The sequence below is a fragment of the Nelumbo lutea genome, chromosome 2, assembly GCF_056320005.1.
Source record: "Nelumbo lutea isolate HS-2025 chromosome 2, American lotus-T2T, whole genome shotgun sequence".
Taxonomy (NCBI): Eukaryota; Viridiplantae; Streptophyta; class Magnoliopsida; order Proteales; family Nelumbonaceae; genus Nelumbo; species Nelumbo lutea.
Genome location: NC_142685.1, coordinates 63,728,352 through 63,750,861, shown reverse-complemented (window position 1 = coordinate 63,750,861; position 22,510 = coordinate 63,728,352). Strand labels below are relative to the sequence as shown.

At 39.2% G+C, this 22,510-nt stretch overlaps 1 protein-coding gene across 6 annotated transcripts in view; it reads right to left on the bottom strand.

The window, feature by feature from the left end:
• The window catches only part of LOC148871176 (Sodium Bile acid symporter family), a 43,799-nt gene that overhangs the window by 13,874 nt on the left and 7,415 nt on the right, over nucleotides 1–22,510 (bottom strand). For 4 of the 6 annotated variants that reach the window (XR_016107577.1, XM_088971524.1, XM_088971523.1 and 1 more), the window contains one exon: nucleotides 328–441. The exons of the other annotated variants lie outside the window; for them this stretch is intronic. Coding sequence is in view for 3 of the 4 variants with exons in the window: in XM_088971524.1 (XP_088827650.1) it covers nucleotides 328–441 (114 nt within the window). In the remaining variant the exon portion in view is untranslated. The remainder of the gene's footprint in view (nucleotides 1–327; nucleotides 442–22,510) is intronic. 6 annotated transcript variants of the gene reach the window in all.

The following is a 22,510-nucleotide window of genomic DNA, read 5'->3' as shown; positions in this document are numbered from 1 at the left end:
TATATCTGCTAATACCAACATTTTAAACCTTGTATATATGTTTTACCTCTAAATTTCAGGATTTAAAGATTTAAATTGAAATTTCCCATTTTGGTCAGTAATACTAACTGTTAAACTTTTATTAGAGGAATACGAAAAAAAAATAGCATTGGGGTGAAGTCTATATTAATAACTAGCTTAACCTGGGAAATAAAAGAAAAAAGGGGAAAATGAAAAGGAATTTTTTTCTAAAAAGTGAAAGTCAAACCATAGCATTTTCCCTTTCATTTCAGCAAAGTTTAAACAACATTAATACATAAAGTTGTACAACAGAAAAGAAAACAATACCTTCCCCAATATCAGAGGAATCAAAAGGGTAGTAATGAGACTTCTAAGCAACTGTTCAGTTGGTATGCGTACACCCACCCCATCCGCTATGAACTTTGAGATTGAAAAAGGAACCTAAAATGTGAACCCAACTTTAATACATACTTTTAATGATTCAGGAAAATGAGTTATCTCAGTGAAAGCATAAAAAAGACTACTACAAGACGACAATGCAAATACTCAAACAAAAATAAGAAAATAGTTAGGAGAATACCATAAAGGATTAGGAGTTTTACACACTGATCTAATTTGTAATTTCATTGTTATTGAGGTGGCATCTGATGAAACAGAAGTCCAACATCTGAAAAGCAAAAAAGCTCTAGATTTTCCCAAAACATTTGATTTCTATACACCCCTTGTTTAGCTAAACTATCGGGCCAACTGTTTGTAAATCTTGGAGCCCATTGAATTTTTACCTGCATATTTCTTCTCAGCCACCTAAGTTTCTTCAATTCGCTTCCATACTTCCAAAAAGCCTTTTCTTCCTTCTTCAACCAACTAGTTATCACCTTAGAGTCTTCTTCTATGACAAGTTTCTCAATGTTCAATTCGCTAGCTTGCTGAACCCCTTGTAGAGCCATCAACAATTCAGCCCTTGTAGAATCTCCTTCACTAATTGACTCCGAATATATTGCTCTCGCAATTCCTTCTTCATCCCTTATAACTCCTCCCACCCCCAAAGGTCCCAGATTCCCCATACTACTTCCATCAAAATTCAGCTTCCAAAATCCATTCTCCGAGAGTTCCCATACTCTAATAGCCATAACATTTTTTGTTGAAGCCAACTCTCCTCACTTTCTTGTGATATTATCAACTGAGAAAGGATTAAAAATCCCCAAAGATTTTATCCAAAACACTGATCTAATCATTATACATTCCATTATAGCCTCCTTGGTTCCTTTTTTTCTTTGAATATTCTTGCAGTCCTTTTTTCCCAAACCATCCATAATATAGCAGTCCTTGTACACCTCCAAATCCCAGATTTCCTTTCTGAAAGCCAATTCCAAATAGACCTAGAAAAAGCAAAAACAAGGGTAGAAACTTAGACATCAACTCATTCTTGAAAGAAGGCCTAAACAAAGAAGGGAATTGGCCTTTAAGAGTGGACTCCCCTACCCAAATATTTTCCAAATTAGGGCATTGTTACCCGAGCATGCATTGTACCTGATAAAAGGAAGAATACTGTGAATTGCCTCCCAAGGAGATCCAAGAATAGTCCTTGTGGATAATCCAGCATCCCATCCATTATCCTCCAATTCATGAATGCTAGCCACCACATTATGCCAAAGTTTCTTCGTCTCTTTTGGTAACCTCCACAGCCATTTCACTAGTAATATTAATGCCACATTCTTCTTGTCTACCTTTCCAATTCCCAATCCCCCATTTTCTTTAGCTCTAATCACAGTTTCCCATCTTACTAAGTGGTCCTTCTTTCCTTCCCCCAGTTCCCATAAAAAAATCTCTCATAATTTTCCCCACTTCCTAATGTCAATACTCTTGGCCAAATAAGAGAAAAGAACAAGAATAATCTTAGAGGTGTCAAGAATAATGACCCCCACCTCAAAGAGTCTCTTATATATTAAAAGATATGTACAATTACAAGAATGCCCATACAGGGCTGAAAGAGAAAAGAAGAATAAGATGTAAAAGTAATATACAACAGGGACTATACTAATAAGGTACATCAAGTTATAGTCTCCACACCCCCCCTCAAACTGATGCCTCGACATAAGCATCAGTTTGTCTATAAGAAAGAGATGTTGAACTCTAGTCATAGCTTTGGTGAAGATATCAACAACCTGCATGTCTGAGGCTACATGAGGAAGCAATATAGACCCAGTAGTGAAGAGATCTCGGATAAAGTGGCAGTCCACCTCGATGTGCTTGGTCATCTCATGGAAGACAGGGTTAGATGCAATCTTGATAGCACTCGTATTGTCTGCATAGAGAGGAATAGGCGTAGGAACCTAAATGCCAAGATCCATAAAGAGAGTTTGTAACCAAACAATCTCACTACAAACTGAAGACATGGCCCTATACTCTGCTTCAGTGGAAGACTTGGAGACTGTTTGTTGTTTCTTACACTTCCAAGAGATGAGTGAATCACCCATAAAAACACACCACCCAAACATGGACCTATGAGTGTCTGGACAACCAGCCCACCGCATCAGCATATGCTCTCAACTGAATAGGAGAGGAGGAGGAGAAGAACAGTCCCTAGGAAGTTGTGCTTCTAACATATCGAATGATGCGATGAACAGCAGTCATATGAGGCTGACAAGGAGCAGAAACAAATTGACCAACAACCTGGACAGCATGAGAAATATCAAGCCAAGTCATAGTGAGATAAATGAGGGACCCCACAAGCTGGCGATATAAGGCAGCATCAGGAAGTAATGGACCTTCAGATTTAGATAGCTTAAGATTTAGCTCCATAGGTGTATCAACATGCTTTTCATCATTAAGACCAGCAAGTTTAACAAGGTCAGAGGCATACTTCTGCTGACAAACAAAATACCCTTGATCACTGCGATGTACTTCTAGTCCCAAGAAATATGTTAGAGGCCCCAAGTCCTTCATGTGAAAGGAATTATGAAGTAATAGTTTCAATTCACGAATGGCTTTAGCATCACTCCCAATCAACATATCATCAGCATATAGTAGGAGAATGGTAATACCCTGAGGTCGTCACCTAACAAATAAAGTGTGATTAGAAGAACTTGCAGACATCTTCACCAAGGGTCTCCATCATGTGCGGCATAATGATTTGTGTGACAAGTTGGGCATGACTGACATCTTTGCTCCAACTAAAGGGGGAGTGTTGAAATAGTTTATTTTATTTCTTGTCTTTTAGTCTTGTCTTGGTAGGGTCTGCTTGGTTGATTAATGTCTTTTTTTATTTTTCTGATTATTGCACTTCACTTACACAGGGGCACAAGGGTCTTTTCCCCTTTTATTTTAGTCGCCCTATATATACTAATAGAAGCTGGCACCGCCAACACTGTTCCATTCCCAATCTCTTCTCTTCTCTTCTCCCTTCTCTCTTCTTCTTCTCTTCTCTTCTCTGCCTCTTATTTCTGGTCGGCCACACTGTCAAGACAGTCTAAGCCAATGTTTTAAAAGCGCAAGGCGAGGTGCAAGGCGAGGTGCACACCTTTTTAAGTAAGGTGCAAAATTACAAAAAAAAACTAAAAAATCAAAAAAAAAGTCAAAATTCCAAAAAAAATGCCAAAATAATTTTAAAAAATGAAAAATTTTAAAAAATATTAAACATAATGTTAATAAAAATATAAACATAAATTTTAAAATAAATGATTTAAAAAACCTATTATCTAAAATTAAAATACATAAACATAACATGTAAAGTGTATTCAAATAAAAAATTAAAAATAAAAACTAACATATAAAGCATTTTCAAGCATGAAAAAACCCACAATCTCTTTTTTTCCTTAATTGCATTGCTTCAAGTAGTTAATGTGATGTAAAACATATTGCATTCTTGATTCCATGAGTCACCTTTGTAGCACGCCCCTCGAGGCAAGTCCGAACAAGTCCATGTTAGGGTCTGAAATTCTTATTTCTCACATAAAAAATAATGACTTTATAACTTTCATTGCCTTTTAAGATGTTTTATTGCAATGAATGAATGAACAACCCAACCGTTAGACTCAAAAAGCAGCAAAAAGCGCAAATTTTTAAAAAGGCACACGCCTAGGCTAAGGCGCAAGGCGCATCAAGCGCACCTTTTGAAAGAGGTGCACCTAGGACCTGGGCGAGGCGCATACCCCAAAATGTGCCTCGCATGTACGCCTAGGCACACCTCAAGCGCGCCTTTTGAATCACTGGTCCAAGCACAAGGATACCAAAGGCAACCAAATTCAGCAATCAAGAAGATGACAGTCCAAAAAATAAGGCAAGTTTTAAGACCGTCGAGTCTAAGGCCTTTCAAATATGAATCTGAAGTCTGAATCAAATAAATGGGAGGCAAGAAAACCCTAGGACAACACCAGATCTAGGGTTATAAGTTGATCGAGTCAGCCGATTGAGAGAAATATGTGATTTACCAACACATCAGACGTCTTCTTCACGAGAAGGGAGGTATCTTATGCTGATTGAGGCAATCCTTAAAAAACTCCAAACCAGAAATTGAGTATAGGGTTAAGGAGAGCTTGAGAGAACCCTTCGATCTAGAGAGAAAAACTTAAATCGCAAGCTGATGTTGAAGGCCTGAAGTTCAAAAAAGTCGCAGTCCAAAAATGGAAACTATAAGTGTTGCCGCCCTAAGAAGAAGATCAGAACTCCTTCGAAAACTTCATCAAATCAGATGTTGTTTGTAGGTGGAATAGATCAGGTCTAGGTGACACCAGATCTGAAGTCCAAAGTTGTTGCAGTCCAAAAAAAGGAAACTGTACAGTGTTTCCGCCCCAAGAAGAAGATTAGAACTCCTTCGAAAACTTCACCAAATCAGATGTTGTTTGTAGGGAGAATAGATCAGATCTAGGCAACACCAGATCTGAAGTTTGGCCTCAAACCAATGTCTCCCAAGAGAGATCTCAAGAAATCTCTCCTGTTGGTTGCGCAAAGAAGAAAGAGCAGAAAAGAGTTGATCAAGACAGCCCTAATACAAGAGGTTTACTGCTTCTAATAGGGTTCAAGAGAGTGAGAAAATAGATCAGAGAGCAACCTGCTCTGACACCATATCAACACTCTTGGCCGAATAGAGAAAAGAACAAGAATAATCTTAGAGGTGTCAAGAATAATGACCCCCACCTCAAAGAGTCTCTTATATATTAAAAGATATGTACAATTACAAGAATGCCCATACAGGGCTGAAAGAGAAAAGAAGAATAAGATGAAAAAGTAATATACAACAGGGATTATACTAATAAGGTACATCAAGTTATAGAGTCTCCACACCTAACCACCCCCTGCAGCTTCTAAAAAACCAATAACAAAAGAAAAAAAAGGAAAATTAGTCAAAATGGAATTTTTAGAAGAAGAAGAAGAAGAAGAACTAGAGAGATTAGCCCTACTAGTCGACCATAATCTCTATTATAATATAATTAGAGTACAAGGTCAAATATGCCCCTACTTAAGTATGGGACAAGTGAACTAAAAAAGTTAAAACAGAATTGACACATCATCACATAACTTTAAACATAATGAAAAGACTAATCTACCCTTACTCGACCAACTCTAACACCACCCTAATATCTATATTAATCCCCGCCATTCAACTCTTTTTTTTTCAATAACAGAAAGGATTTCATTAAACATGAAGATAATTACAGTGAAACACCATGGAAAGAGATAAACTCTCTTAGCTCTCTCCGAGGAGAAAGGATAATACAAGTTACATCACAGCCCAAAAAAGCAGATCCCTTCCCACCCCTTGCTTTGCCAAGGCATCAGCAAAGGAATTAGAACATCTTTTTACCCACGCAAGCTTATCTTCTATGCCTTGCATAACCCATTTGAACTTCCTTTTTTCATTTATGTAATTCCACCAACCCAACTCCTCCTTTTGCAGCCAACTAATTACCAATTTTGGATCTCCTTAATGATCAATCTTCTGATCAACACTTTTGCCATTCGAACTCCATCCATCATAGTCATGATCTCAGCCTTCAGGGAATCCACTGAACCAATTTTCAGATGTACAACAGTTTTTTTCCTCCCAAGAGCCATTAAATGGAAATCTGTCCAACATCCTTACAGTAATTGGTAACTGACAATTAGACCAAGTAAATTGGAATAACTTGGTGGTGGATCAAATGAGAACAATTCTGAAAATAAGCCCACCAAGTAATCCCATGGAACTTGGAACTCCAAGAGCACCACACCCTTCATCTTACCAGTTCTTCTAAACACATAGTAAGCTCCAAAGCAGCAAGATAACCCCCCCCCAATTTCTATCAACAGAAGAAAGATTTGGTGCATACCCCTTAACACCTCAGTTCCATTTCCTTCATCAGTTTGCCATCATACACTTACAGTCCAATTTGATGAGATTTTGCATCACCATTCTCCATTTTATTGTGAATTTTTATATCCAACTCTTTTGTCATACCATTGAGTATTACCCCTTTCCCATCAAAAAACCTACGTTCACACCTGGGTATCAGGATCTACATCCACCTCACCTCTGAAGGTTCACTGTTACAATTATTAATCAATATACCATTGATTTCATTAGTCATTACTGTCACCTTCCAGTGACTCAAGAGACATGATCTCATTTTTACTTACTTTAACTTTTACTTTGCCATTTACTTCTATTGGTTGCAAATGGACTAGGCTTCTTTCTTCTCTGATAACTATCACTTATTCTTTGCCTTATGCAACTTTTTTTTTTATCAATAACTGCAAGCTTTCATTAAATTAAAAAGATGGTATAGTACAAAGAGAAAAGATATACAATAAAGTTATTGAGAGATAAAACCTCTTATCTCTCCCCATTTACAGAATATGGACTAGGCTTCTTTCTTCTCTGATAACTATCACTTATTCTTTGCCTTATGCAATTTTTTTTTTATCAATAACTGCAAGCTTTCATTAAATTAAAAGGATGGTATAGTACAAAGAGAAAAGATATACAATAAAGTTATTGAGAGATAAAACCTCTTATCTCTCCCCATTTACAGAATCCCTCGCTTACAATTGTGCCTGCAAAAGGGTTCTTGTCCCACCCCTTGCTTTCCTAATGTATCTGCGAAGGAATTAGCACTAGGCTTACACCAATTGAAAATTACTTCCATGATTCTTGTTAGCCACCTGAATTTCTTCTTCTCATTGTGGTAAATCCACATCTTCATTTCCTCACTTTGTAGCCAATTTATAACCAGTTGTCAATCTCCTTTCACGATTAACTTCCTAATGTTCAAAGTACTTGCCCTTTGCATTCCTTCCATCATTGCCAGAACCTCTGCTCTAAGAGAGTCTCCCTCCCTTCTGGTCTTGAATATAAGGCAATTATCTTCCCCTCTTTATCCCAAAGGACACCTTCAATTCCTAATAATCCAGGGTTTCCCATGCTACTACCAAAGTTGAGTTTGACAAATCCTCTTTTTTGGTGGAGACCAAGTAAGCCTGCCAATGATACCCGAAGCTAGGCAGCCCGATCTGACATCCAAGCTGATTATCCCAGATTTGAATAATGTGATTACGTAATCAGATTGGATTCGGATTTTGCAATATGCATCCGATTAATTATCAGATCAGATTTGGATTTGACTCCACTGGATCTGATTAAAATCTGAATCCAATTATATTATAATATTTATTGATTTAAATATATAACACTTATATAATTATATTTAAAATAATAAAAATATATTTTTATATAATATATATATGAATTTATATATAATAAATTCAGTATGTTATATTTACATTTATAATATATAAAATTGAAAAGTAATCAACTTTTTTTGTATTTTAACAAAAGTAGTGGGATTAAATCTGAATATGATCTGACTTCTGAGTCCGTTAGGATTCAAATTTGAATCCAAGGTCTTCAAATCCAATCAGATTTTGGATCGGATTCGGATTGACGTTTTCAATAATCGGATTGGATTCGGATTTTTCTGCATCCGATCTGTTTACAGCCCTAAGACCAAGTATGAATGATATCAGTCTTGTATAAAGTAGAAACTGCCACTTCCTTCCAATTTCCAAGAATGTCATCAGTTGGAACATTGGAAAAGAGTTCTATGGAATTGAGCCAGTGGGCCACCCTAATCATAATTGTTTCAATTAATCCTTCTTTGCTTCTTTCCTTTACCTTATGCAATTTGTCAATCAAGTCTCCCTTTTCAGCGGAAATCTTGTTACAAACCACACCCAATTATGTTATGTCCCCTAGTATCTATCTCAACCACCCCTAACTAACATTTGATTTGAATTAGAAGAGGCACCACATAAGCAATTAAAAAGTTTTCCCTTTCTTATATCTGTATTTGCAGTAATACCCTTATTTAAAATTCCCCCTCTCCAATTCCAATGTCCCTAATGCTAAGTCTAAAAACCACCACAGAATCCCCACCTACTATACCATCATGTGCTTCAGACTAAACTTTTAGCTCAAGTTTCTTACTTTACCCTCTTTTTTTTTTTTTGAAGGATAAAAGAAAATTCATTAAATTGAAAAAAGCAGTACATCTCAAAATGATGGTTGTCTAGTTGACAAACCAACTATAAATCAGAAATTACACTGTAAAAGAATCAAAATTACAAGGTTTCAATTCCAAAATGCTCCAGAAATTCTCTAACAGATCAGACTTATTCACTTGGCCAAAATTTGGAAGACTGAGGGCCCAAGCTGTTATCATGTTGCCCACTCCTGCTATTAGATATTCAAAGTTCTTTGTCTTGTCTTCAAATACCCTTCTATTTCTCTCTTTCCAGATGGACCAGCAAACTGCGAATGGAATACAGCTCCACAGGATTTTGTCTTTCTTACTTCCTCTGATTTTCGGCCACTTGGAAAATAGCTCTGCTGGGGCCAAAGGATGAAATACAATCTCTCCAAACAGATAGGAGAAAAACTTCCACATGAAGTTTGCCACGTTACAAAGAGAAGAATAAAATGATTGTTTCTTCCTCCTAGCTACACATATAACAGCAGTTTGTTAGTTGCAAGCCTCTAGATTTCAAGTGATCATAAGTTAGAATACTATCATGCGCCACCAGCCAAGCAAAAGCTTCTACCCTTGGGGGTAATGGGTTACCCCACACTCCTTTTAGGGTCTGATAACTGGATGGTCATTGGTTCTAGAACCACTTCCCCCACATAGTCTGCCCAATCTCCTGAGAATAAGAATCTGTCCAGCCTTCTAAGGATGGCTGGAATTTGGCCATTCGACCAGGTAAACTTCCCTCCAACCAGCGGTGGATCTATCAACTCATTATTAGTTATGAATTCTTCAAACCTCCTCATGCCTACAAAAGTTCTTCTATCCCTTCCTTCCTCCCTTCATTTCATTTCTTCTTTTTACTACATTGAAATCCCCACCCATACACCAAGGCCCATCCCACTTCTGCCTCAGCCCTCTAAGTCAAGGTTTTAAAAACTGACCCAGAAGCGAAACTACTTTGACCACCGGTTTCTGGGTTAGATGTTTCTTGGCAATAAATCCGATTGAAATATGAGGAAGTAGAGAAGAGAAGGGAAGAAGAGACAAGAGAAGAAGAAAGAAAGGAAGAAAAGGTTTGGAGCAATGGAACCATACTGGCGGTGCCAACTTCTATTATATTATATAGGGCGGCATAAATAAGAAGGGAAAAGACTCTTGTACCCCTGCTGTAAGTGAGTACAATAACAGAAAATAAAAAAAAGGCTTTAACTAGCCAAACAGACCCTAACACAAATAACTAAATTATTACACTCCCCCTCAAGTTGGAGCATAGATGTCAATCATGCCCAACTTGTCACACAAATCATTGTGCCGCACATGATGAAGACCTTTGGTGAAGATATCTGCAAGTTGTTCTTCTGAGCTAACATATGGAGTACACATTTCTCCATTTACAAGTTTCTCTCTAATAAAATGTTTGTCCACTTCTATGCGTTTCGTCCTATCATGCAGCACTGGATTAGCAGCAATATTGATGGCAGCTTTATTGTCACAGTAGAGTGACATAGGGTTGTTCACTGCAAAACCCAATTCACCTAACAGATTTCTTATCCACATGATTTCAGCAACCCCATGAGACATCGCTCTATATTCTGCTTCAACACTAGATCTTGCCACCACACTTTGTTTTTAACTTCTCCATGTGACCAGGTTTCCTCCTACAAAGGCACAATACCCACTGGTAGACTTTCGGTCATCAACTGCTCTTGCCCAATCAGCATCAATATATACTTCCACCTTTAAGTGTCCATGTTTCTGGAACAACAAACCAGCTCCGGGAATCTTCTTGAGGTATCGAAGGATCCTCTCTACAGCTTCAAAGTGAGTTGTCCTAGGATTGTGCATGAACTGACTAAGGACACCCACTGCATAAGCAATATCAGGCCTAGTCATAGAAAAATACAAGAGTCTCCCTACGAGTCTATGGAACTTCTTCACATCTTTCAAAAACTCCCCATGACTGTCTCCCAAGTGATGATTAGATTCAATTGGTAAGTCAATTGGTTTTACCCCCAACTTGCCTGTATCTTCTAGTAGATCTAGTACACATTTCCGTTGGGAAATAAAAATGCCCTTGTGAGAGAGGGCAACTTCAATTCCAAGGAAATAACGTAAGGGGCCTAGATCTTTCACCTCAAATTGAGTGGCTAAGAAATTTTTGTCTCCGTATTTCAACCTCCCAATCTCCTGTGATCACTATGTCATCCACATACACAATTAGAGCTACAATTTTCCCTTCACCTTTTTTCACAAATAGAGTGTGATCTGATTAGCATTGTTTGAACCCCATCTGTTGAACTGCTAAGTGGAACTTGCTAAACCAAGCCCGAGGTGATTGTTTCAACCCATATAAATATTTTTTTACCCTGCACACTTTTTGTTCACTGCCTTTGGCACAAAAACCTGGAAGTTGGGTCATGTACACTTCCTCTTACAAGTCACCATTCAAGAAAGCATTTTTTATGTCCAATTGGTGAAAATCTCAATCAAGATTTGCTGCCAATGAAAGAAGAATGCTGATAGAGTTCATCTTGGCTACTAGAGCAAAAGTCTCTACATAGTCCACTCCATATACCTTTGTAGAACCTCTTGCTACCAGTCTAGCCTTGTACCTTTCAACAATTCCATCAGCCTTGTGTTTCACTGTGAACACCCACTTGCAACCCACTGGTCCCTTCCCTTCAGGAAGATCCACCAACTCCCAAGTGTCATTTTTGTGTAATGCATCAATTTCTTCCAACATTGCATCTGTCCATTCAGGTTTAGATAAAGCTTCTACCACATTCTTAGGAACGGGGACACTGTCCACAGAAGAGAAAAATGTACGGAATGAAGGTGAAATGTGATCATAGGACACAAAATTAGAGATAAGATGATTAGTGGTACAAGATCTAACACCCTTTCTCTTAGCAATAGGAACATCAAGATCATTGATGACAGGGGAATCAACATTGAGAGGAACAGGCATATCAATAGGAGCAAGTAAACCTAACTGATGAGAAGGATCTGCCTCTGGCGAATCCAATGATGTTGGTTGCATAGTGTCAGGTTTCACGGCTCTTGAACTCTACTGGCTTTTATGGCAACGATGAAAGACACGGAATGGAGGATTGGGTAAAGGAGGTAGTTGAGTTTGAGCCGCCTGTTTCTCCTCAACTGTACTCTCCCCATAAGGAGAAATCGGGAAGAAATGTTAATTCTCAAAGAATGATACATCAATGGAGACATATTACTTGCGAGAGGTAGGATCATAGCAACGATACCCCTTTTGAGATTGTAACGAGATTATAGGTTACGAAATTATTGGCTGTAATTATGGAATATTAGCCCAATTAGGAATAGCTTGATTATAGGAATTAGATTTTCTTCCTATTTTAGTATCTACAAGGCTGTATATATATGTACTATTTTCTCAGTAGGAAAGACATCAATTTCTTCCAATTCTTGTTCTATCACATGGTATCAGAGCTGGAGACACCAATTCCAGTCTGAAATTAATTTTTGGTTTTCTTCCCGTTGCTGCCCAAGTGAGCAGCTTTGAATTCTTTACGTTGCCCAAGTGAGCAGCTGCTGCGATCTCTAGGTCGCCCATTCCGAGTGACATCTGCATTTCACCGCCCCTACCAATGGAAGCAAAATCCCTAGATCGGCCTACCCACCAAGTCGCATCGCCGAAAACCCAGCGAGTGAGCCACATGCGTCGCCACCAGTTTCTGCCCCTCCGTCACGTGCCGGAGCGTGAAGGCGCATGTGACGGACCCACCTTCACCGGTCTCTTTTCCGACGATCGCCTCAGCCTCGGTGTTACTCCTGTGGTGTTTGTTTGCCCATCAGGAAAGTCTTTCCTCTCTGTTCTTTTTTTACAGTTGATATTTCAGTGCTGCCAGTCGTAATTTCTTGCTGTTTGGGTGTTGCGTCTGCTGCCAATTCTGTTTAAGTGTGTTTTATTGGCTTTGGTGGTTGTCAAAAGTCTATTTTCTTGTGTTTATGATGGCGGTTGAACAAAAGAACTTGGCTATGCCTAGTGTTATCCCCATTCTGTCTAAAATCATTGAACAAAAACTAAACGAAACTAATTATTTAGACTAGAGTAAGACTGTTTGTTTGTATTTACGGAGTATCTCTAAGGACAACCATCTAACTAAGGACCCTCCTACTGATGAGACTCATACTGAATGGCTAAGAGTTGATGCTCAATTGTTTTTGCAAATCCGTAATTCTATTGAGAATGAGTACGTCGGTCATGTCTCTCACTGTGAGTTTGTAAAAGAACTAATGGAATATTTGGCTTTTCTGTTCTCTGGTAAAGAAAATATTTCCCGTATTTTTTATGTTTGCAAGCCATTCTATCAGGCTGAACAACAGGATCAGTCTCTTCAGACCTATTTCATGAATTTCAAACGCACTTATGAGGAATTGAACGCTTTGTTACCTTTCAGTACTGATATCAAAGTTCAGCAGAATCAACGTGAACAGATGGCTATTATGAGTTTTCTAGCTGGCCTTAATCCTCATTTTGATAGTGCTAAGTCATAGATTCTGTCTAATCCTGAGATTACCTCTTTAAAGGAGGTCTTTACTAGGGTCCTTCGTACAGATACTAGTTCCCATACCTCACCTGTACAACAACCTAATGCACTTGTCAGTCAGAATAGTGGATCAACTGGCCGGTCTCGTTCTCAGAATAGGGTCTCAGTCAGCTCATGTTGTAACTACGAGTTATGCTCCTCATCCATCATCAGATCAGACCATTACAATTTCTGCAGATGAGTATGCGAAATTTACCCAATATCAAGAGGCATTAAAGAACTCCTCTCAGTCCATCACTGCCCTTGCTGAGTCAGGTAAAACCAATACATGTCTTCTTTCTTTTTCCTCTCAGTGGGTCATTGATTCTAGTGCAACAGATCATATGGCAGGTAATCCTAGTCTCTTTTCCACTTTCCAATCACACTTTTCCTTCTTCAGTCACCTTAGCAGATGGTTCTATTTCTTCTGTCCTTGGTTCTAGCACTATCAATCACACACCAACACTTTCTTTGTCGTTCGTATTGAGTTTACCAAAATTTTCTTTTAATTTGGTATCTGTTAGCAAACTCCCTCATACTCTTAACTGTTGTATCTCATTCTTTCCTGATCATTGTCTGTTTCAGGATCTTATGACAAAGAGGATTATTGGTAAAGGACGAGAATCAAGAGGTCTGTACATTAAGAACTTTTGTAAAGATATCTCCTAACTGTTCTCCAGTCTTCACATATGCTGTAGAGATCAAGTTTTGTTGAATTTTCTCACGAACGAAATGACAATCTATCTCAATATGTTTAGTTCATTCATGAAAAACTGGATTCGAAGCAATATGAATTGCAGCTTGATTATCGCACCATAGCTTCGTTGGAATTGAGACTTTAAGACTGACCTCAGTTAAGAGTTGAGAAACCCACATAACCTCACACGAAGCTTGTGCCATTGCTCTATACTCAGATTCTGCACTAGATCGCGACACCACATTTTGCTTCTTACTCATCCACGAAACTAGATTACCACCAACAAAAACACAATAGCCAGTAGTGGACCCTTGATCAATTTTGGAACTCGTCCAGTCCGCATTAGAAAAACACTCAATATTACTGTGACCATGATTCCGATACAGTATCCCCCGTCCAGGAGCTCCTTTCAAGTAACACAAGGTTTGTTCTAAGGCTGCCCAATGATGCACTGTAGGAGAGGACATAAATTGACTTACAATACTAACTGAGTAAACAATGTCAGGACGAGTCACTGTGAGATAGTTCAACTTTCCAACTATCGTTCAGGATCATCAAAAGCATCTCCATCCTTTGTGAATTGCTGGTTAGGAAGCATTGGAGTACTGCATGGTTTGACTCCCAGTTTCTGTTAATAGTCCAAAACATACTTCCTCTGAGACAGGAAAATGCTTCTTTTACTCCTTGCCACCTCAATCCCTAAGAAGTACTTTAGGTGCCCCAAATCATTAGTATTGAATTGGCTCTGCAAGAATGATTTCAAGGATGAGATTCCTTGCGTGTCACTCCCAGTGATAACAATATCATCTACATATACAACAAGTAGAATGATGCCAAATGTGGACTACTTATAGAAAACAGTACGGTCAGATTTGCTCTTCCTCATCCCAAACCTCTCTATTGCCTGACTGAATTTTCCAAACCAAGCTTGAGGACTCTATTTTAGTCCATACAACGATTTTCGAAGATGACAAAACTTTCCCAGACTCCCCCTGAGTAACAAACCCAGGTGGTTGCTCCATATAAACCTCCTCCTGAAGATCTCCATGCAGGAAAGCATTTTTAATATCAAGCTGGTAAAGTGGCCAATCATATGTAGCTGCTAGAGAAATAAATAATCAAACTAAAGTCAATTTTGCCACAGGGGAGAAAGTATCAAAATAGTCCACTCCATATGTCTGTGCATGGCCTTTAGCCCCAGGTGAGCCACTGATCTATCAGAATTAAATTTGACCGTAAAGACCCACTTGCATCCAACCGCTTTCTTATCAGTAGGTAAATCGACTAGATCCCAAGTACCATTCTCAGTCAAGGCATTCATTTCCTCAAGCATGGCATCACGCCACTCAGGATGGGATAAGGCTTGATGAACAGATTTGGGAATCCCTACAGAATCAAGAGAGGCAACAAACGAACAAGAAGTAGAGGACAAACGATCATAGGTAACATAAGTGGAAATTGGATAAGTACACTGACGTTTACCTTTTCGTAGAGCAATAGGTAGATCAATGTCACTGGGCATTGGATCCGATGACGAAGAAGAGATCGGTGCCGGACTTGTCACAGGAGGATTAGGTCGTTGAGAATAGACTTGAGTAATAGGTGGTTTTGGTTGAGAAGGTGGTGGTGGTGGTAGTGGAACAACACTAGAGTCCGGACTGGTGACATGATACACTAGTAGATCATCATCCTCTTGTGGACACACAGGTGTAGATGGAGCAGTAAAGAAAGGAAGATCATGGAATGTAACATCAGTTGACACAAGATACCTATTCAAGAGAGGAAAAAAACACCTATACCCTTTTTGGAGACGAGAGTATCCCAGGAAGACACATTTTAATGACTTGGTTTCCAATTTGGAAACCCGCGGACGAACATCACGAACAAAACAAGAACATCCAAAGATACGAGGTTCAACAGGAAACACAACATTATTAGGAAACAAAATCTTATAAGGAATCTGATCATTTAGAACAGTGAAGGGCATGCGATTAATCAAAAAACACATTGTAGAAACAACATCAGCCCAAAACTGTTTAGGAACATGTGTTTGAGATAAAAGAGCCATGGCAGTTTCAAGAATATGTCTATTTTTCTCTCAGCCACTCCATTTTGAGATGGAGTATCAACACAAGATGTTTGATGGAGTATTCCATTCTGAGCCATGTAGGTCTGAAAGGAATCAGAGAAATATTCTTTGGCATTATCACTTCGCAATGTTTGTACAGACATATCAAACTGGGCTTTTATTTCAGCACAAAAAAGTTTTAAAATGTAAAAGCAACTCAAAACAAGATTTCATTAAATAAAGCCAAGTCATACGGGAAAAATCATCCACAAAGGTAACAAAATATCGAAATCCAGTCTTAGACATAATGGGACAAGGTCCCCAAACATCTGAATGTACTAACTCAAAAGCATGACTAACCCTTTTATTAACTCGAGAATCAGGCGATAGACGATGATGTTTTGCAAACTAACAAGACTCACAATCTACAGAAGATGCATCATGAAACTGAGGACATAACTTCTTTAACAAAGGTAGAGATGGATGCCCCAACCGACAATGAGCTTCAAAAGGAGATAAAGTACTGGAACAGGCAATGGTCCGGGGTTCCTAGGTATCCAAAATGTACAGACCTCTTGATTCTCGTCCTTTACCAATAATCCTCTTTGTCATAAGATCCTGAAACAGACAATGATCAGGAAAGAATGAGATACAACAGTTAAGAGTATGAGGGAGTTTGCTAACAGATACCAAATTAAAAGAAAATTTTGGTAAACTCAATACGAACGACAAAGAAAGTGTTGGTGTGTGATTGATAGTGCTAGAACCAAGGACAGAAGAAATAGAACCATCTGCTAAGGTGACTGAAGAAGGAAAAGTGTGATTGGAAAGTGGAAAAGAGACTAGGATTACCTGCCATATGATCTGTTGCACTAGAATCAATGACCCACTGAGAGGAAAAAGAAAGAAGACATGTATTGGTTTTACCTGACTCAGCAAGGGCAGTGATGGACTGAGAGGAGTTCTTTAATGCCTCTTGATATTGGGTAAATTTCGCATACTCATCTGCAGAAATTGTAATGGTCTGATCTGATGATGGATGAGGAGCATAACTCGTAGTTACAACATGAGCTGACTGAGACCCTATTCTGAGAACGAGACCGGCCAGTTGATCCACTATTCTGACTGACAAGTGCATTAGGTTGTTGTACAGGTGAGGTATGGGAACTAGTATCTGTACGAAGGACCCTAGTAAAGACCTCCTTTAAAGAGGTAATCTCAGGATTAGACAGAATCTATGACTTAGCACTATCAAAATGAGGATTAAGGCCAGCTAGAAAACTCATAATAGCCATCTGTTCACGTTGATTCTGCTGAACTTTGATATCAGTACTGAAAGGTAACAAAGCGTTCAATTCCTCATAAGTGCGTTTGAAATTCATGAAATAGGTCTGAAGAGACTGATCCTGTTGTTCAGCCTGATAGAATGGCTTGCAAACATAAAAAATACGGGAAATATTTTCTTTACCAGAGAACAGAAAAGCCAAATATTCCATTAGTTCTTTTACAAACTCACAGTGAGAGACATGACCGACGTACTCATTCTCAATAGAATTACGGATTTGCAAAAACAATTGAGCATCAACTCTTAGCCATTCAGTATGAGTCTCATCAGTAGGAGGGTCCTTAGTTAGATGGTTGTCCTTAGAGATACTCCGTAAATACAAACAAACAGTCTTACTCTAGTCTAAATAATTAGTTTCGTTTAGTTTTTGTTCAATGATTTTAGACAGAATGGGGATAACACTAGGCATAGCCAAGTTCTTTTGTTCAACCGCCATCATAAACACAAGAAAATAGACTTTTGACAACCACCAAAGCCAATAAAACACACTTAAACAGAATTGGCAGCAGACGCAACACCCAAACAGCAAGAAATTACGACTGGCAGCACTGAAATATCAACTGTAAAAAAAGAACAGAGAGGAAAGACTTTCCTGATGGGCAAACAAACACCACAGGAGTAACACCGAGGCTGAGGCGATCGTCGGAAAAGAGACCGGTGAAGGTGGGTCCGTCACATGCGCCTTCACGCTCCGGCACGTGACGGAGGGGCAGAAACTGGTGGCGACGCATGTGGCTCACTCGCTGGGTTTTCGGCGATGCGACTTGGTGGGTAGGCCGATCTAGGGATTTTGCTTCCATTGGTAGGGGCGGTGAAATGCAGATGTCACTCGGAATGGGCGACCTAGAGATCGCAGCAGCTGCTCACTTGGGCAACGTAAAGAATTCAAAGCTGCTCACTTGGGCAGCAACGGGAAGAAAACCAAAAATTAATTTCAGACTGGAATTGGTGTCTCCAGCTCTGATACCATGTGATAGAACAAGAATTGGAAGAAATTGATGTCTTTCCTACTGAGAAAATAGTACATATATATACAGCCTTGTAGATACTAAAATAGGAAGAAAATCTAATTCCTATAATCAAGCTATTCCTAATTGGGCTAATACTCCATAATTATAGCCAATAATTTCATAACTTATAATCTCGTAACACTTTCTATCTCCAAGTGAGAGTTGGAATCCCCTTCTTTCAGCCTGTTGGATCTTTCTTCTTTAGTTTTCTGGGTTGTTGTTCCTTAACTTCTCTCTGAATCCACAATCTTCCCTTCTGTGGCAATTCTCTACAAATTTCCTTCCACCGCTGAGCTTGTCACTATCCTCTTGTCTACCTTGCCTCCTAGGATCTTAGATCTTAATCTTATATCCATTTCCATATTTGGTCACCACCCAAACCCAGTTTCCTTTTTCTTCTTTCTTGTGACCTCTGCAAACTTGTTTCTTGGAACTCAAGCGGCCGAAACTGGTCTTCTTTGAATATGAGGTAGTTTTTTCAAGTTTACCCCTTCGTTGTTCTTTTGACTCTCGCCCCTATTTTAAAATTTACCGTTAACCTATTGAAGCGGTAATCTCTTTTTGAGCCTAACTCCCTGTTACCAACTAGTGACTTTTCCTTTCCCCTTCTATCCCCCCCCCCTTTAAATCTATTTCCTCCTACTAATCCAAGCCCATCAACCTCCATGTGTCCCCTTTCCTATTCTGCTAACTCATCCTTGTCTTCCACTTATAACTTCTTTCTTAATATTTCTGCCAGCTCATCGTCTTCTTCCTCCTCCCTTCATCTCTTCAACTTCTTTGACTTCTCCCACTCCTTCCTCCTTCCCTCGGTCTTCTTCCTCTCGTCTCCTCTCACCCGATGTCGCCTCCACCCTTTGATTGCTCTCTGTTTTAAGATATGTGCCATCTACTCCTTTAACAAACAGCCTTAGGTCATACCATTCATTGCAAAAACCATGCACATCCTCTTTGGAACATCAGTCATATTTTCTACTTCAACTAATATCCTTGCCATGTGCATTTTCTCCCATGTCCTATTTCTATCTTCCAATCAAATAAGCCTTACGCATGAAGCAATGGTTTCCTCGAATGTGTTGATGCACCGTGCATGTAGCGGAATCCCCACTATACCTATCCACTTCACACACTTCCGTCTGCCTTCTACTAGCTCTTCAGTCACCGGTGACCACCAATACAGCCTTAGATTGAAGTCTCTTTCCTTTAGTTTTTCCTCCTCTACAACCTGTTTAGCAAATTTTCTGGTGTGAAACATTACCAGTAGTAGCTTTGTGTGCAGTTTCCTCACTCCCAAAATCTTTTCTCTTCCCCATTCTAATTTTGACCAACTCTCAAACTCCTTTATTTCGACTTCTCTCTGACGACTATACCCACCAAATTTGCTCGAAGGACATTCAATCTCTCCTCCAACTTCCCTGATTTTCTTATGTCCACTACTTCCTCCATCTTTTTTTTTATCAGTAAATATGTATTTTACTAAAATTCAAATTGTAAGCATTTTATACAACTTGATGATGGAATTGTTGATCCCTTTTCCTTACTCTATTCACCCCTCATTACAGTGTAGCCCAAAATAATTGTTGTCTCAATGCGCCTTGTTTTGCTAACCCATCAGCTAGTCCATTTGCACTTCTTCGAACCCATTTAAATTCAGTCTCAACCTCCTTTGCAATCTTCTCCACTTCCCTAATCACATGTTTAAACATCCATGGGGTGTGGCTGCTATTTGTTTCCCATGAAATTACTACTTTTGAATCCCCTTCCACTTCAACATGTCGGAATCCTAGTTGTTTGGCTAGCTTTAACCCTTGTAGTAATGCCAATAGTTCAGCCTTCAGCGAGTTTCCGTTGCCAATCGGCCCTGAGAACATACACAATATCCTCCTGTCGGAGTTTCTTAATACTCCTATTCCTAAGATGCCTGGATTTCCATATGAGCACCCATCAAAATTCAGCTTTACTTTATTGCCTTTTGGTGGTTTCCACTCCAGCCTTACTTTATCTCTTACTCTCGAAGATTGTGCTACTTCGGACCATGTTCTTAGAATATCTACGACTGAGAAGACTTGAAAGCAGTCCAAGAGTTTTACCCAATGGACTACTTTCACCTTGATACTATCCATCACTTCCTCTACTATTCTACTTTTTTCCAAGAAAATTCTGTTGTTTCTCTCTTCCCATATTACCCAACAAATTGCTGCCTTTGTTGCTTTCCACATTACCATCCCTCTTTTCTTTCTCTATCTCAAGAAATCATGGTTGAAGAGTCCTGCCACATCTTGAGGGGGAGCCCACCTGCAGCCAAAGAGAATACAAAGAAATCCCAAATTTAATGCACAAAAGAACAAGATATCATTAGATGAGAAAGGGTCTCACCACTTTCCTTACACAGTGAACACACATGAGGAGAAAGGCACATATATGGCCTTCTTTTCTGCAGCATATCACAAGTGTTTACCTTTACCAAGGAATACTTCCCAACATAAAGCTTAGATCTTCGGGGGAATTGGCTTGCACCAGATTTCTTTCACACAGAAAATCCCACCTAGAGGGTTGGGGGAAGCAAGTACTTTGAAGAAAGAGGAGCAAGAAAAGAAGCTGTTTGGAGATCCTACCCAGATTCTTGAGTCTTCCAACGAAGGGTCCAGGTGGATCTGCCCTAAGAGGTTCAGCAAGCGGGTTAAGGATTCACACTCATTCTCCCTTAGTCCCCTTCTAAAGCCTAAATTCCAGTTCACACCGGTTGGACACGGTGATCCCAACATGGATATAGCTTTCCCCTTAAGGTTAGATAGTGCAAAGAGATCAGGGAATTTGTCTTTTAGTGGGATTTCCCCTACCCATAGATCTTCCCAAAACAGAATTCTATTACCTTGTCCCACATCAAACCGGATGGAATTGAGGAAAGTAGGGTAGATTTCATGAATTGCTTTCCAAGGAGAAGCCGAAGACCTGTGAGGGGAAACTTTTGCATCCCAGCCATTTCCAGCCACCCCATGAATGCTTTTGATCACTTTGTGCCACAATCTATCACCCTCAACCTCCAAAGCCACTTACCTGGTAGAGTTGTGTTCCTTAAAAGGATGTTCCCAATTCCCAAACCCCCTTGTTCCTTGGGTTTACTAACCTGCTTCCACTTGATCAAGTGATCCTTCCCTTCCTCTCCTGGGTCCCATAGGAAATCTCTCATATACTTCTCTAGGCATCTTGCTACCTTAGAAGGGATTCTAAAAGTTGAAAGGAAATAGGTGGGGAGGTTTGCCATAGTGGCTCTAATCAAGGTTATTCTTCCACCCAACAAAATGTAATTCCTTTTCCAAAGGGCTAACTTCCTATCAAACCTTTCTAACACTGGTTTCTAGAAACCAACTGACTTGGGGTTTCCTCCCAAGGGTAAACCTAGGTAACTAATAGGCCAGCTTCTAATCTCACACCCCAAGATTTCTTCAAATCTTATTAGTTCTCCTTCGTCCAAATTGACCCCTACAATTCCACTTCTGGTCCAATTTATCCTCAGCCCTATCACCCCCACAAAATTATTCAGCAGCACCCTCAAATTTTCCACCAACTCCTCATTGCCACTACTTCCTCCATCTTCTTCTCCCTCCCAACTACTCTACCTGCAAACCGACCACTACTACTGCCATTAGTTGACCCAGTGAAGTGAATCAAACTACTTCATTGAACCAGAGGCACTAAACACCTGACCAGCATCAGAAAAGTAATCTCTTCCTCAGACTTGCCAAATGCCAAATTGCCAACTAAACACCTGTCGTCCCACTCTTCATTTTCTAAAGAGTTAGCATCATTCCCCTAACCCCATTCTCATATTATATTAGAATATTTTTGAGTTTTAGCATGCGAATGAGCAATGGCCAACCCTGTAATTAAAATCTGTACATTGAGGCACCCAAATTTATGCAATTTGTTGAAGCAATTCAAAATTAAGTCATCTGTGGGTCATAGACCATTATGTTAAAATAGTATAAATGGAATCAATTTCACTGATGAGCTGAATATTACTTAAGCTTCTTTTTTTCACATGTAAATTTTTCATGCAGAAATCTACAATTAGATTGAATATTATAAACCTACAAAAATTGGCATAAATTTTATTAAGTTTCCTTAGATTTAATGCTCATAACATCTCAAGGTAAAGTAGAATTCTTCCTTATTTTTACTGAATACAAATTTACTTCAACTCAACTAAGCCTTGTCCCAACTAAGATTGGTAAGCTACATGAATCCCAGTTCACCACCATCCCACTCTGTCCAGTGCCATATCCATTGTTACACTATGGACTCTTGAAACAATACTATC